At 35.6% G+C, this 16,226-nt stretch overlaps 1 protein-coding gene across 1 annotated transcript; it reads left to right on the top strand.

Moving 5' to 3' along the window:
* Window positions 1–223: 223 nt before the first annotated feature.
* Window positions 224–14,326, top strand: LOC113234119 (SUMO-activating enzyme subunit 2). The gene is made up of 8 exons (XM_026469378.1): window positions 224–481; window positions 562–716; window positions 4,257–4,404; window positions 5,476–5,646; window positions 7,583–7,906; window positions 8,258–8,429; window positions 8,861–9,028; window positions 13,019–14,326. Exons 1-8 carry the CDS (start codon window positions 338–340, stop codon window positions 13,564–13,566), a joined length of 1,830 nt encoding a protein of 609 aa, XP_026325163.1. The 5' UTR covers window positions 224–337; the 3' UTR covers window positions 13,567–14,326.
* Window positions 14,327–16,226: the final 1,900 nt, after the last annotated feature.

The following is a 16,226-nucleotide window of genomic DNA, read 5'->3' as shown; positions in this document are numbered from 1 at the left end:
TGGTTTTATTAATGAATACTTGTTACTGAGATACAACGCAGAACAGTAACTAAATTATCCCAAAGTATGTTATTTGGACGATGTTGATTTGTTTCTTTGCCGGTCTCGCTGCGCTACTTGAAATAACCACCATTTTCTCTTTACAAAAATATCGATTTAATCTTCAATTTTTAAACGAAAACACATTTCTAAACAAGCGAAGACGCCTTTTTTGACAGTCGCCAAAAGCCCGTAGGTCTCCGCGTTTGTTGCGTTTTCTCGTAAAGAAAAATACAATATCTAGCCCTAAAATTGATAATTCTCTCCATAAGGGTATTGTTATTTTCAATCACGAATCATGGTGGCACGTGTCGCTGGTGTTTTTGACGAGAAATTGACTAAGGCTATTGCGAATTCTAAGATTTTAGTTGTCGGTGCCGGCGGTATAGGTTGTGAAATTTTGAAGAATCTCGTTTTGACCGGCTTTCCACAGATTGAAATTGTATGTAACCTTACTGAACACTAATATTTATTGTAACACTTAATGCGTTTTTGTGGTTAAAAATGTCGTATATTTTACAGATCGACCTTGATACTATCGACGTAAGCAATCTAAACCGTCAGTTCCTATTCCACAAGGAGCATGTGGGGAAATCCAAGGCACAAGTGGCTAAGGACAGCGCGCTCGGTTTCAATCCTAATGTTAATATCGTGGCACATCATGATAGTGTTATTAGGTGAGTACTTTGTAATAGGTTATGACGATAGGTTAAATGTGTTTGTAACGGTTTAAGGTAATAATAGGTTCCTTCTAGGTACTAGTATGTGGTTTTTTAAATTTTCCATAAAGGAAAAGGTTTAAAACCATGCAGCCAAATCTTGGTGCATTTTTCTCTTGTTAGTTTTAGTTAAATAGACTAATGCCAAGTCTTCAGTACTTTATTTATTTTGTCTACTGCCCACTTTGAGAATAAATTATTTTTTAGCGCCCCCATTTTTTCACCTACTTAAAAACCACCATAACTTCAAATTAAATTAAGTATTGTGAGTTATATTAGTGAAGATTAAACATTCATTCTAATCGAGATTTTTATTGTAACCCGCAAGATTTGACTTGAGACCCGTGTGCAGTAGGTAATACACAATGGCTCTTAGGTCTTAAGTTAACACTTACAGGCTACACCTGCCAATGAGAATGATTATTGAAACGCAACTTCATAGTATTTAGAGTATCTTTTATTCAAAATCAAACAAACAATTATCGATTCTAATATAAAAACTAATGTGATGGATGAATCTGATGCTGTTTAATAAGTTTGTAAGATACCAAATTACTCAAGAATAGCCGCAAGTCACCACAGCACTAGAACCACATTCACACAAATATGACAATGGGAATGCTATCAAGAATCGTAGAACGATTGACCACAATCCAGGGTACAATTGCGGGATCGGTTTTTGTAGCCAAAATTCTTGGTCCATTTTTGCACTTGATTTTTATCATTTTCAATTCTATAAGTTCTTCCAGCTGAGGTGATATTGCTGTGTTGACATTTGAAAACGGATCCAACACCCAGTCTGGTATTTCCAAAATGTCCTGGTATTGTTTGGTGAAGTCAATATGGAGGTTTTCCAAATGTTGACAGTAGGCAAACAAGTCATCGTTACTGCAGGATACTGATAAATTCGAAAATTGTGAAACTCTCGTCTGCCCATATTCTTTTTGTGTAGAAGCAGTTTGGCTGCGAAAGCAGCACTACATTTTTTGTTTTATTAAATTTATTTCATCACCTTGCGGTTGGAGATTCATGTCGTTAAACAATTTCTACAGGTCTGTCATGTAAGCTATATCATTCTTTAACGTAATGAGCTTGTTGCACAATTCTGTATTTTTAGTTTCCAAGAACTCTATCACAGAGTCAAACAGGTTGTAAAATCGAGTCAGACAATTGCCTCTTGATAGCCAACGAACTACAGTATGAAACAACAAATAATTGAAAACTTTGTTATTAGGAACACAAAGGTGATGAAATAATCTATCATTCAAAGAGCTGTTATGAAATTTATTGACTGCTTTGATGGCATATTGCAGTGATCGAAATAGATGTTCACTTAAATTTCTAGCAACCAAATATTGTCTATGAATAACGCAATGTACGTATTTATGCCACCCTGTCATAGCCGGAGCGCCATCCTTAGCAACTGTTATAATTATTTTCAAGGGAATATCTTTCTCATCACAAAACTTTTCCAATGTATTGAACATGGTTTGGCCTTTTGTCTCAGTCTCTAAATTTCTAGCAAACACTAGTTCTTCACATATTTTCTCATTTTTAATAAACCTCACAACAATGCTTCATTAGCTGGTAAAGTGGACTCATCAAGCTGAATTGAGAATTGACTAGTCCTCAGATGATTGCACAATGATTCTTCAATGTTTTCAACCATTTCATCAATTCGTCTTTACACAGAATTATTACTCAAAGGAATTTTTCGGATAATATCTGCAGCCGGTTTATGAAGCACAGTAGTTATTACTTCCTTTATTGCTGGCAAAATTAACTCTTCTCTGATGTTGTGTGGTTTGCCTTTTTTTGAGCAATTAACAAAGAGATATTGTACGACGCTCCAAGTCCGTCGTCATGTGGCTTAGCAGCCGCCGAAAGGAGTTTTGCTACACTTGGCTGAGTATTATGCTTCTTCTCTAGGTCTTGAAAATATGCTACATTCTTGTCTTTCTTATCTGGATGCATTTTATTCAAATAATCTTGCAGTCTTGAAGGCTTCATTGCTTCATTCGAAAATGTTTTTAGACATAGAAGGCACAAAGGCGACGATGGGTTTGTGGGATTTTCAATGAATCCGAATTTAATATATTCCGCACAGTATTGCCGTCTCTTCTTTTTTACTTCCGACATTGTTTTGTTTTGAGAAATACTTAAGTAAGTGTTGAACTTAAGTACTGCTTAACTAGTACGCGCGAAACCGCAAATGAAAATAAAATAAATATTACGTATTTTATATGGGATTGCTTCGGCCGCAAGCACCGACAGTAATAAGACAAACATGCATAAACTCGTTTATCTCATTCGACGCTCAATCGTACTCAACAAGTATGAACAAGTATTCTATGAACCAGCTGATTGATACAGGAATTTCTAAGTCTGTCTTGTATCATCATCAGCTGCAAAATTTATATGCTTTCGGGGTATCAGTAGGATCTATTGGTTGTACTGTTAAAATCAATCTGCACATCACAATCCGTGACGAAATGTGATGTTCAGTGACTTACCGTTTTATAACTGCAACGTGCTATTACAACACGACAGTGCTTCAACTTCAACTTTTGTATCCATGGCTCCGTCGTTTTGCGCGACAATTTCGCCAACGTCAGGGTTGAAAGACTAATTTATTAAGGACTCAATGCGGTGGTGAGATAGATTGCCGGTTACTAAAACACTTAAGCGGCATATTGACGGCTATAATTTTTTTTTAATGACATTTCAAAAATATAATTTGAGAGCTCATGTTATTTTCTTTCCTTTGGAAACATTCTATGAAGTTTTATTTAGCGTGAAATAAAAAATAAAATCGTTTAGTAAAAGAAAGTTAGGTATAGTTTTTGTTCAGTAACATAAACTTTTGACCGGTGCCAACGTCAAATGAAGAAAATTATCATGGGGGATGGAAAAAGAAATAAAATTGTACGAAAAATATTGAGAGAATACGGGGAGAATGAAGAATATTCATTTTTCAAAAAAATGAAGACCTCACAAATGGGATTATTTCTCCAACTCATCACAAATATCTAAGAAGAAGAACAAGAATAGGGAATAAATGAAGAATATATTATTATATAAATTAATAAAATGCTGATAACTACTACTATATAACTACTTTATTATACTACCATATAATAATAAAATAAATAAATTATTGAAACCCTGGTGCACCTAATATGGGTCTATAATGCTTTTAGTACTGGTAGCTTCCTGTGGACCCATAGTTGCCCACAATGCGAAGTTGGTGAATGAAACATTACTTTTGTTAATTTTAAATGTTGGTAAGCTTGTAAATTTAATAGTAGCCAATCAGAGATCTTTCCAAATATCTCAAAGGTACATGACGGGTTAATTTAAAAATCTGACCATCACAAGTCTGTGCAAATATTCTCCAAATTTTATGTGAGTTGCCACTCTCATGTCAAAATGAAGTGCCAACAGGTGACATATTTCATCTAATTTCATTTCTAACATTGAACTACATATTTATTTCAGCAATGATTATGGAGTGAGCTATTTCAAACAATTCAACATAGTCTTAAATGCATTGGACAATCGTGTTGCACGTAACCATGTTAACAGAATGTGCTTGGCTGCCAATGTACCATTAGTTGAAACAGGTACTGCTGGATATGCTGGACAGGTAAATGACTTCATAGATTTTCAACTAGTGACTTAAACAAGTATCTTTATTTCTATGCTATATTCACCATATACTCTTAACTGATATCATGTCCGTAGGTGAAAGGTAAAAAAAACCTTAGTGCTGAATAATTATTACTACAAAGTTTTAAAGAGACTGCGGCTCTTAATTTTAGATATGTAAAATCATGTTAATTTCAAATAAATTATGTTAAATAAAAAAAAACGAACAATGACAGAACCATCGAGTATATAACCAGAAATAGATATGAAATAAGGGCCATCCATCCCTGGCAACTCATCAGACAAATGGGCGTTAAATCACTTAAGTATCAACTCTCATTGCGCTGAAATCACAAACTAGAAAACTGAAATAGTATAGCGCCAACAACTGACCAGTGTGTGTATGTCTCCATGTATTCCAAAAATATTTTGTATTTATTGTAATAAAGATAATATCTCTAATAATGGGGACTGTTCCATTCAGTGGTATGGGAAAAACAGCAACACATCTAATTACAAAACAAACGGAATCATATTTCATTGGTAATTAAATATGTAATTTTGCAATTTTCAATATTGTCCATTATAGCAAAGTTCAAGTTAAACTGGTTGACATGAGGTGTCGAATTCGGGCTGGCCAATCAGTGCTCAGTCACAGTAATGATTTGGCAGAATAGTTTTCAAACAAATTAAATGACATTTCATCACTATTTTTGGATATACTCGATGGACAGAACTTAACGTCATATTGAGAACAGTAAAACAAATTTGTAAAAACATTTAAATTCCCAAATATGAACTTAGGGCTCTTTACCTTTCGCCTTCAATTGTAAACAATATTGTTATAATTCAAATTAAATTCATTAAAACAAATTAGTTCATATATGTTTTAAATAACATTTTTCTGCTCTGCCTGTTTGCCCAATTTGGTATAGGCCTTCAGTGATTTTTTCCATATTTGTCTTTTTAAAGCAATCTTTGGCTAGGTGTTAACTACTCTTTTATTGCTTATATGTATATATTTATGTCTTCCGTGGTTTCCTTTTCTAATTTCTAATTTTAATACTAGGTGGAACTTATCAAGAAAGGCTTAACCCAATGTTACGAGTGTCAGCCGAAGGCACCTCAGAAAACGTTCCCTGGTTGCACTATTCGTAACACTCCCTCAGAGCCTATTCATTGCATTGTGTGGGCTAAGCATCTGTTCAACCAGCTATTTGGTGAAGAGGACCCAGACCAGGTAACTTTTATTTTTTATTCTCATTACCTGTACTTAAGAGTTACTTTGGAATAGAAAGACTAGAGATAAAGAAAGATGCCTTAGCTTCAAAAAGAAACCGTCAAGAAACTAGCTGAGAACTCTTCTAAGAGCATGATGCTTGAAGGCCTAACTCAATTTTATTACTAATACAAATCAATTGCAGATAATTAAATAATTACAATTAGCCTGGATGTATCTCACTGCTGGGCAAAAGTCTCCTCCTGATCCCTCCACGCATCCCGATCTTGAGCTGACTGGACACAATCCTTGTCGTAGGCATCCAGTTCGTCACGCCATCGCTTCCTCAGTCTGCCGCGACGCATTACGCTTTTGGGGCTCCGCTGGGTGGTTACCTTGGCCCACAAGTCTTCAGGCATGTGGCAGACATGACCAGCCCAACTCCATTTCAGCTTCGCAGCTTTTTGGGCTACATCAGCAATCTGAGTTTGGGAGCGCAGTGTCGTATTCCGATGTCGCTCGGACCGTTTCACACTAAGTATGCTGCGCTCTATTGCTCGTTGACCCCGAGTTTGGAATTAAATAATACAAATAAATATTTAATGTGTCATCGCATGACAGGGTGTTATTGTGTATCACTGCTTTTCAAGTCGCCTGAATCAAAATATTCTGCAACAAGTGGCACAGCCGTATTTAGAGTTTGCAAAATTTTACTGTGAATAAAGTGGTGAGCTTTACATTCGTTAAAAAATAATCATAAAAATAATAACCTGTTTTGTTGGCTCTGCTTGCTGGATACACTGCAGTTTTGTTGTTAGACTGCTATTCTGCTGAATTACGTTTTTGGATAGACCACTGTTCTAAAAGCCTATTGATATGAACACACTAGTTAAAATAAATCTATTATTAGACTATTTCTCAAAATATTTGTACATTTATAAAAAAAAAGGGTGTGCCCCGAAACAGTAGAAAATGTTTTTATTCAATCGTTCAAAAATAAATAGGAAAATTTTAAAGAATAAACATTACTTTTTAATACTACGAAGAGTGAAAAATGTAATCTTATTATTTCATTAATTATTTCAACATTTTCATAACAATGTTTTTTACTCTTCATACAAAAATAAAATTGCCGCACCCTGACCTCAACTGTTTGTAAAAATAAAATACGAAATGTCCCATTAATAAGGTGCATGTTTTTGTATTACAGACCTTGATTGAATGTAGTTTATGTATTAAAGTGATTTGATATGTGGTTTTAGTAAAAATTTAAGTAATATGCCAAAAATAAAATGAGTCATACCGATTTACTTTTCTTTCGTTACGCTTAATTTCCACTTTCAAGATTTTTGCATGAGCACCACTAGAATCATCCTTATTGGCTGTAGGTTTGGCGTCCTCGGCCATATTTTTCATGACAATCAGTCCAAAAGTGATGATCAATATTTTCGTGTTCGTGACTTTAATAGTAAAGAACTTCAAAGTTGAGTCGTGATTTATTTATCCCTACGTAATACATGTAAATTAAAAGTTTCATAAGCGTATTACATTGGTAATATCAAATTATAACAAACCATTGTCATTGAAAAACTGTAATGATCATGTTTGTATTAGTATTTCGTAACATTTTTATACATTTTGTTACATAACGGGATAAAGTTGAATGTATACAGTTATTACCTGACTTCGACAATGCAAAAAAGAATGAGTTTGGCAGTAGGCAGATATGTCAATATTATATTTTGCCTATGTATAGCTTAATGGTAAATTTTTTTGTAGTATTTCGTAATTATTTTGAGAAATAGTCATTAAGTAATATTTTTCCGTCAGTCAAAATCTTTATTGTCATATTAATGAAATTCATTATGTTTCTTTTGGATGTATCGAATACACTTTTTTGATAATGAATTTTCAAAATAGTTATCAGAAATTGTAATGCACTTCTTTAATTATCCAGGATGTGAGCCCAGACACAGCAGATCCCGAAGCATCAGGTGAGGCAGGCTCATCAGCTCTATCATCAGAAGCAAACACAGCAGGCAATGTGGAACGAAAAAGCACTCGAGCTTGGGCAGCTGAAACAAATTACGATCCTGAGAAACTCTTCTCCAAACTGTTTGGAGATGATATCCGCTACTTATTGTCTATGGAGAATCTATGGAAGAAACGCAGGCCACCAACTCCATTGTCTTGGGATAATTTGCCCGGAAACAATAATCCTCCTGCTCCACATTCTGGATTACCAGATCAGCGTGTTTGGTCTATTAGTGAGTGTGCCCAGGTTAGTTCTCTTTATATCTAATATTGAGCTTATCTACTTATCATCATTTAATTCATTATTATTAATCTCACCCCATGTTATATACACCTGTGACCAGTACAATTTAGCCTATAGGCTAAATGGTATGGTACAATATTATAGTGAATGGTGTGCTGCAGCATATATATTTTTATTATTAGGAAGTCAATTATTTAAGGTTAACACCATTATTATTGTTAGGGTGGCTTCATTCAGGGCCTACGCAGCCCCTTATACTGTGACCATTTACTGTACATTTACTGTACAGCTTCTTGAGCATATTGTATACCCTATTTAGTCTACATTCGATAATTCTTCTAACCTTATTTCCAGGTTTTTGCAGCAAGCTGCAAGGCTCTCCAAGAAGATCTGAAAAGCCGTCCCGAGGGAGACCATCTAGTCTGGGACAAGGATGAAAAAAGCGCTATGGATTTCGTGACCGCCTGTGCCAACATTCGAGCTCATATATTTAACATTCCCACCAAGTCACGTTTCGAGATTAAATGTAAGTTTTGTTTACAAAAGCTCCCACATACAGGAAGGTTTTGACAATTTGTGAACCTTCAGCGTGACATAAGTCATAAACCTTGTTATAACAAACCTGCACTATATTTATTAATACAAAGATCTAACACTAAGAAAAACTTTGATCCGATTGGATTCGAAGCAACGTCTTCCAGCAAACCGTGCTACACGCTATACCAACTAAGCCACGGAACGAACCAATGGACCTTACGAATTTTCTTATATGCTTGTCGCAGATTTTTGTTTTTGGTTTTTTAAAACGATCGAAGTAATATTTTCTTACTGTTCGATCTTTTTATTAATAATTATAACAAACTAGTAGCGTCATTTCACAAAAATAATTGAATAGCATGGTGAAACATTTTAACATTGAATAAAAGTTACAAACTTTGACTATTTGTACTTTTCTAGCAATGGCGGGCAACATAATCCCAGCTATCGCGACGGCGAACGCAATAGTGGCTGGACTCGCAGTGCTACGTGCACAGGCCATTTTGAAAGGCGATATCAAGACATGTACCAGCGTCTATTTAAGACCGAAAGTCAATCACTGCGGACAGATATTTGTCCCCGAGAAAAGTGAGTTATGGCTGCAATATTTTCATGTATACGTCAGATGCTAGGAGTTTCATCAACACATATGTAACTTTCACATTTCTTTTTGAATCAGCGTCGGTTAAAAGGTAAAACTCACTAATAGCCTAATTGGCCAAAGGGAGATAATTAAGATTTTGTATTTTTTCATTATGAAAAATCACTAAAGGACTGGTATGTATTAAAACATGAAGGACACCACAGACTTACTGAATTTTTCTTGTCATAGATGTTCTTCCCAATAAAGCAAAATTGAAAAAATCTAGTTTTTGAACAAAATGTCACTTAATGAGTTTTACCTTTTAACCGACGTCAGTACAAATTAGATTACTAATTGAAGCTATAAGTAATAGGGGTTAAAGTATGAAATTGCCGATTTGTACTGAAAATCTAAATTGTTTATTTTTTAAATTTTTAACAAATTTATTTATTCAAAATAGTTGCCATTATTATCTATACATTGCTGCCATCTAATGGGAAGGTTATTAATGCCTTTGCGATAGAACTCCGACGATCTAGACTGCACAAACTGTGTGAAAGCATTTTGTACTGCCTCCTGGGAAGAAAACTTCTTGTCACGTAGATAATTGTCCAAATCACGAAAAAAATGGTAGTCCGTTGGAGCAAGGTCTGGTGAATACGGAGGATGACGAATGGTTTCTAACTACAGTTCCTGAAGGGTCAAAATGGTTTCTCGTGCTGTGTGAGGTCTCGCGTTGTCGTGGAGCAATAATGGTGAAGATCGATTCATGAGTCGGGGCTGTTTTACTGCTAGTTTTGTCAACATGGTTCGGAGTTCGGCACAATAGACATCTGCCGTTATTGCTTGACCAGATCGGAGAAAACTATAGTGAATAACACCATGCTGAGACCACCAAACAGTTACCATTACCTTTTTATTGGTAAGTTTTGCTTCAGGACACTGTTGTGGCATTTGACCTGGGGTCAGCCATTGCATTTTTCTTTTCCGGTTATCATAAAGAATCCACTTTCATCACATGTTACAATTCGATCCAATATTCCTTCATTTCTGTACCGGTTCAACAAGGCAACACAAGTTTCAACACGCGTTTCTTTCTGCAGATCAGTCAAATCATGAGGCACCCATTTTTCGTATTTTTTTATTTTATTGATTTGACGCAAGTGAGTCAATATTGTGGGTAAGGTAACGTTAAACCATGCCGCTAATTCCTGGGTAGTTTGACTAGGATCGGCTTCCACTATCTCTCTTAATTCATCGTTATTCACCTGTGTGGGCGGTCTTCCTCGTGGCTCGTTCTTTAAGTCGAAATTTCCATCACGAAAGCGTTTAAACCAAAATCGCACGGTGCGTTCATTAGTAGACCCCTCTCCAAACGCAGCATTGATATTGCGGGCTGTTTCTGCCGCGTTAGTTCCGCGTCGGAACCAGTGGCGGCTGGTGCCTCAGATCCCCGGTGGCGCACTTTATGGGTTTAGTGAATTTTGGAAGAAAAATAGATTAATAAAATTCCACAAGTAAAAAAATTATAAGTATATTTTACCTTATTTATATTTTAAATCAATTCTGCGTTCCTTGTTTGACGCGAAATGTTCTATGACTTTATATAAACATTTTGCAGGTGAACTTGCGAAGAATCATGTTTTTTTTTATTTTTTCGCCTAAATGCGTTAAGTCTTTCACTCCAGTTTCAATCCAAATTGCTTCTCCGCCGAAAACAACACACGGAAAGCAAAATAAAGCATTTAGTCGCTCACATCCACATAACCATTTCTTTTTATTGTACATTTCACTTTTGAAAATTCTCGTAAAAGTTTTATTTTTTGTTTTGCACTCCTGTTTTAAGTTGAAAAAAGGCCGAGGCGGCCCAGCAGATTTTATGTCCAGTCTATTTTGAAATGTCCTATTGCTTTTTATGAAGTCAATATTGTATTTTGCACTCATTTTTCACTCACACACACATACACACTCACGAAATCTTTACTACTTTCTTAGTTAATAAGTAATTAGAGTAAGAAATTAATTACGCATTACGCAGGTAAAATTAGGCACGCGCGAAAGGTGAAACTGTGACAATGACATGACAAGTGTATCGTTCGTAGGTCACCGCCACCGGTCAAGGCCACCGCCCGGGCACCCGTGGCGTCATTCGTATTATTTCGGCAATTTCCGGTCGCGTGCGGCGCACGAATTTATCCTAGAACTGCATACAGTTTGTACTAAGCATCTTCCGTCTCACGCGCCAGGCGATTTCCATCGTGTTTCATACTAAATGTAGGAGCTCGCTCCGTGCGACAATCCGAGCGCACGAGGCCGTTTTTGTTCAAGCAAAAATAAGATCTAATTCTTTCGCAGTAGAAATCAAAATAGGCCAGCTCGATTTAATTTAACTCGTAACGATAATCAGATTTATGTAATTTCTGTTTAGGGTAGGTATTACGGTTGTTATAGGTAGTAAAGAATTGGTATTTTTTGTGAAGTTTAAATTTTTTAAGATGTAGTATGGTATAGGAAGAAGGAAGGTACATATTTAGAAGGTTTTTAAATGGTAGTGCGGTGCACGGGCGCACTTAAGGTGCAGCCGCCACTGGTCGGAACTCGTATTCAAAAATCACTCGAATTTTCGCAGTATCCATCTTTCTTGTCTAAATTGAATAACAAAAACAATTGAAAGTCGATATTCAAATGTTTCAAATTTAAAAAAAAAATCACAGAAACCATTTGAAAAAAGTTTCATTCGAAAACCTCAAACCATGAAGATTCTATGAAAATTCAAAGAACCTATTGCAATAAAACGGCAATTTCATACTTTAACCCCTAATATAAGCGCAAAAATGATGTAACCTAATACAATGCATATGGATGAGGGATTGAAAATGAGAGTTATATATATTATAATCATATATGACCAATATATTAATTATTATTTTTTTGTACAAGAAAATAGTTTCTATATATATAATAATTATGTACAGACAACGGCACTTCAGACTACACATTTTTGTTCACTCCTCCAGTGCAACGGAACATGATACTTCAATGTGTAGCTTGATGTGCTGGCATGTGTAATTTAATATTATTTCAAGCTATATTGCCAATGTTCAGAAAAATGTGTTTCACATACATAGATACATGTATAGATTATAGCTACAAGGAGCGACATAGACTTGTTAAAACCACCAAATATTAATTAATAATTTTTTCCGAATTCCGGACGAAAGAAACTATTCTCTTTATTCTATTTATGAAAATAAATAGCCGTGTATTGGTAAGGCCGTCAAAAATGGCACTTTTTCATCTTGTTGAAGAGTTCAGCAGATTTTTTTATAAAAAATGTTAAAATAATCTAGTGCGTAATCTTTTAAATTACGACATTTCTGCTAGTAGTTCGAATCTATGAACATCTGTTATACAGTGTTTTTTATTTCAAATAAAATACTTTTAGAGCGTAATCACAACAATTCCCATGCAAACTAAACTCTCCGAAAATTCACCTCATAAATATTTTTTTTTTCTTAAGTTCTCCTAGCAAATGTCGCCATTGTTGTCGCTAAATGTTCCGTCAATGTGCGATGTCTAAACGTAGGGAGGGGCGGAGAGAGACCATTCTCGTGACTTTTTTATTCACTATTTTGGTAAAAGTCGTATCTACTGTCTTTTTTTAAGACACCATCAGAATTACTTTAAAATCCATTTCCGACTTACTATGTCATTAGTTTTGTCCTACAATGCAGTAAAACCATTTCCGAAAATCCGGAATTCGAAACGGTAATTAATTAATATTTGGTGGTTTTAGCTACTCTGGTTACTCCACTTTAGCGCTGATAGCCTCAATTATGCAGTAGTAAAGTGCGGGACGACAAGAAGACGCGAAGGCTGTATGTCTGGAGAGGTTTACAATTCGACCTTTTCCTAATAATCATGATATTTATTCGCTACAAGTGTTAAGGAATCCACAAAGTTGCATAATCTGTAATATATTTTATCTTTTCCAGCATTGACTCCACCGAACCCGAAATGTTACGTTTGCGCGCCTAAACCAGAAATAGGCCTCGCTTGCAACCTGAAACAACTGACACTCAAAGATCTAACGGCAGCTTTCAAGGAAGGTCTAAACATGCAAGCGCCAGACGCCACAGTCGAAGGAAAAGGTCTGGTCGTGCTATCCTCAGAACCTGGTGAAACTGATCATAATAATGATAAGACTCTTGAAGAAATAGGTCTTACTGACGGCTGCGCCTTAATGGTAGACGATTTCCTACAAAACTATGAAGTCCGAGTAAGATTACAACAAGAAGACGAAGAAAAATCATGGCGTCTAGTAACAGACAGCGATGCCGAAATGCCGGCTCCAAAAGAAGCCGAAAAGTCAAATGGATCGAACGGTTCAGAGCCCAAACCCGGACCATCACGGACAAGGATACGTCAGGATAGCGACAGTGATATGGAGATTATTGAAGAAGATGATGACGGTGAACCGATGGTGAAGCAACCGAAGCGCAGGCGCACCGAAATAGCCGACGAGGTCGTTGAACTCTGCTAGTACTTAAGTTTACGTGTATCGGCGTTAGTCCTTTAAAATGGACTGGATTATTTAAAGAAATGAAACTGAAAATTATCCATAACAGTTGTATGTACCAGAGAAGACAAGTTTCTTTTGCATCCACTTTTGAGGGCGAGATGTGACACGACCCCTCGATGTTGCTATTAGAAGAAATTAGTTCTATAGATTTCAGGAATATGGCAACGACAAATAAAACAACTACCTTTAATGAAAGAATTGACAATTACCTGCAATTCTTCACATACTGTTTACTTCCACAATAAACCCCTAATGTGTATAAACAAATATTTGAACTTTGCAATAATTTGTTTGTCGCTTGAGGTGATCGGCAATTAATTAATCCAATTCGTACATATATACCAGCACTATACTGGATAATTATATTGTATACATAGATATCTTTTTAAAAGAAAAAAAAAACGGCAAACAAAAAGCGTACGCGAATAGAAAATATGCAAGCAATATTGCATATAAACAACCAAGACCAATAAAATGATTCAACAACTATTATCTACGACCCAAACAGGCCAGTCTATGTTCTTTAATTGTCATTTTTATTACTCATCAATGGTTCACATTCATAGGATCTGTTGCATAATACGAGGCCGTGTACTGGACCGAAATTATACAAATGATTTAGTATTCATACTCGTTTCCGAGACTTAGTGTTAAGAACAATTTTTGTAGTAAGTTATAAGAAGAAATGTATCACTTATGTATTTCAATGTCTTATTAATAAAATTTATAGAATAAGTAAAACATTCGTTTTTTTTCCACAATTGTCTAGTGACGTACACCATCTTCAAGTTTCGTTTTTGCCGGGGTTTTCGAAGTCGCGATTTTTTCCCGAGACGCGTAAATGCATCAAGACTGAAAACCTAAAAAAATACGTATTATTCCTTAAACCCGATTCCCTGAACATTTTCATTTCCGGGTAATAAACTCAAAATGTGTTTCAGGTCACGGAAAAGGCGAGAATTTAGAAATAAGGGGTGTACTACGTGAGTGCGAATGACAATATTGCGAAGACTGTTGCGCGAAAGCCGCTATAGTTAATTTGCGCGAAAGCTTAAATGCGCGATATTTCATTTGCGCGAAAGCTTGAATACGCGATAATTCAGTTGCGCGAAAGCTTGAATGCGCGAATGACCATAGTACGAAGATAGATTTGCGAAAGCTGGAAGGAAGACTAATTGTTGCAAGTACTCCCATGGCTCCAGGTTGTTGCAATTCTTTGCAATGCAAAGCTTTCATAATAAATGATACATTTCTATTTGAAAATTTTTTATTTAAAACAAAGCAATCTTTAATTACAATCAATAAAAAAAGAAACTTGAAAAATTATAACGAGTTTTTGTCCGAATTGCAACAACCTGCTTGCAACAATTTGCACTTGCCTTCCAGCTTTAAAATAATTGCGTTATTAGATCATCTATAGCATGGACCACTAACTCAAGAGGACTGCCAATCGCGCTACAAGACAGCAGCGTAGTGCCTAGTCCGGTATTTTGTACCTATTGGTGCAATATGTCGCGACAAGTACCAAAATAGCAATTTTTTTTGTTTCCCGTTGGTCAGATTGATGGTGAGTCTTTGTTACTCTACTTTGTAGTGATAACAAACAAACCAACTAGATGGCGCTTATTGCATGGATTTTATGGATAGTGCTAGTTATTCTTTTATTTTATTTAGGATTAGCGCTATCTACCACTATTAGGAAGCGTTAGTTTATAAATTAGTTTGTAACACAATGCCATCCGTTCATACTCATATTTGTAAAAGTTCAATTAATATTTCACGATGATATATTCGAGTAATTAAATAATAAAAATTGTTACCAAAATTTAGTACAAAAAACTTACCTGAAAATTGCTGAAATCGAGTTCTTAGGTTTTCGATTATACTTATATTATATTATACTTATATTATGATATACCTACGCGATTTAAAACCGAAAAACAATACAGACTACTAAAAAAACCGACCTCAAAAATCAATCATGGTTTGCTACCGTTAGTAGACATACATACAGGCCATTGATAGATGTGACAGAATTGTGACTTTTTCAGAGTTACATTATGTTGTATTAGCAGTCCTCGTGAATTATTGGTCCACGGTTAAGGTAAAGGTGTACAAAATCTTCAGAAGGTTGAAAAACAGGAAAACGTCTTCACTTATAAATAAGTAGATGAATTATTTTTTTGCACCAGGAATATTATGGGAAGTATAGGAAAATTGTGAATGAAGCACTGTGGGAACTGTAGGAAAAATTACTAGAATTGCTGTATAATTATCCATCATCAATAGAATCAATTTACTCTGCAACTATAATTAGGCTTTCAGTACAAATTATGAACGTGACTTCATAAAGGATGTAGGATTCTATTTAATCTATGTGATATCTATTACTATTCTGCTACTGCCTCCGTGGCCTGACGGTTACCACGCTAGACTGCCACGCAGAGGTCCCAGGTTCGATTCCCGGGCCGGGAAAAATATTTGTATAGCCTACATTTATTTCTCTCGTGAGTTTGGGTGTCATTTGTGGTTGTCTATGTGTGTCCATGGCACCCGCAACACAGAGCTTCCCTAGTGCGGGGCTATGTTGAGTATATGCGTTATTATTATTATTATTCTGT

The sequence above is a fragment of the Hyposmocoma kahamanoa genome, unplaced genomic scaffold (assembly GCF_003589595.1).
Source record: "Hyposmocoma kahamanoa isolate Upper Pololo Valley unplaced genomic scaffold, ASM358959v1 81, whole genome shotgun sequence".
Lineage (NCBI taxonomy): Eukaryota > Metazoa > Arthropoda > Insecta > Lepidoptera > Cosmopterigidae > Hyposmocoma > Hyposmocoma kahamanoa.
Note: the sequence above shows the minus strand (reverse complement) of the source record. Positions and strands in the feature narration are given on the sequence as shown.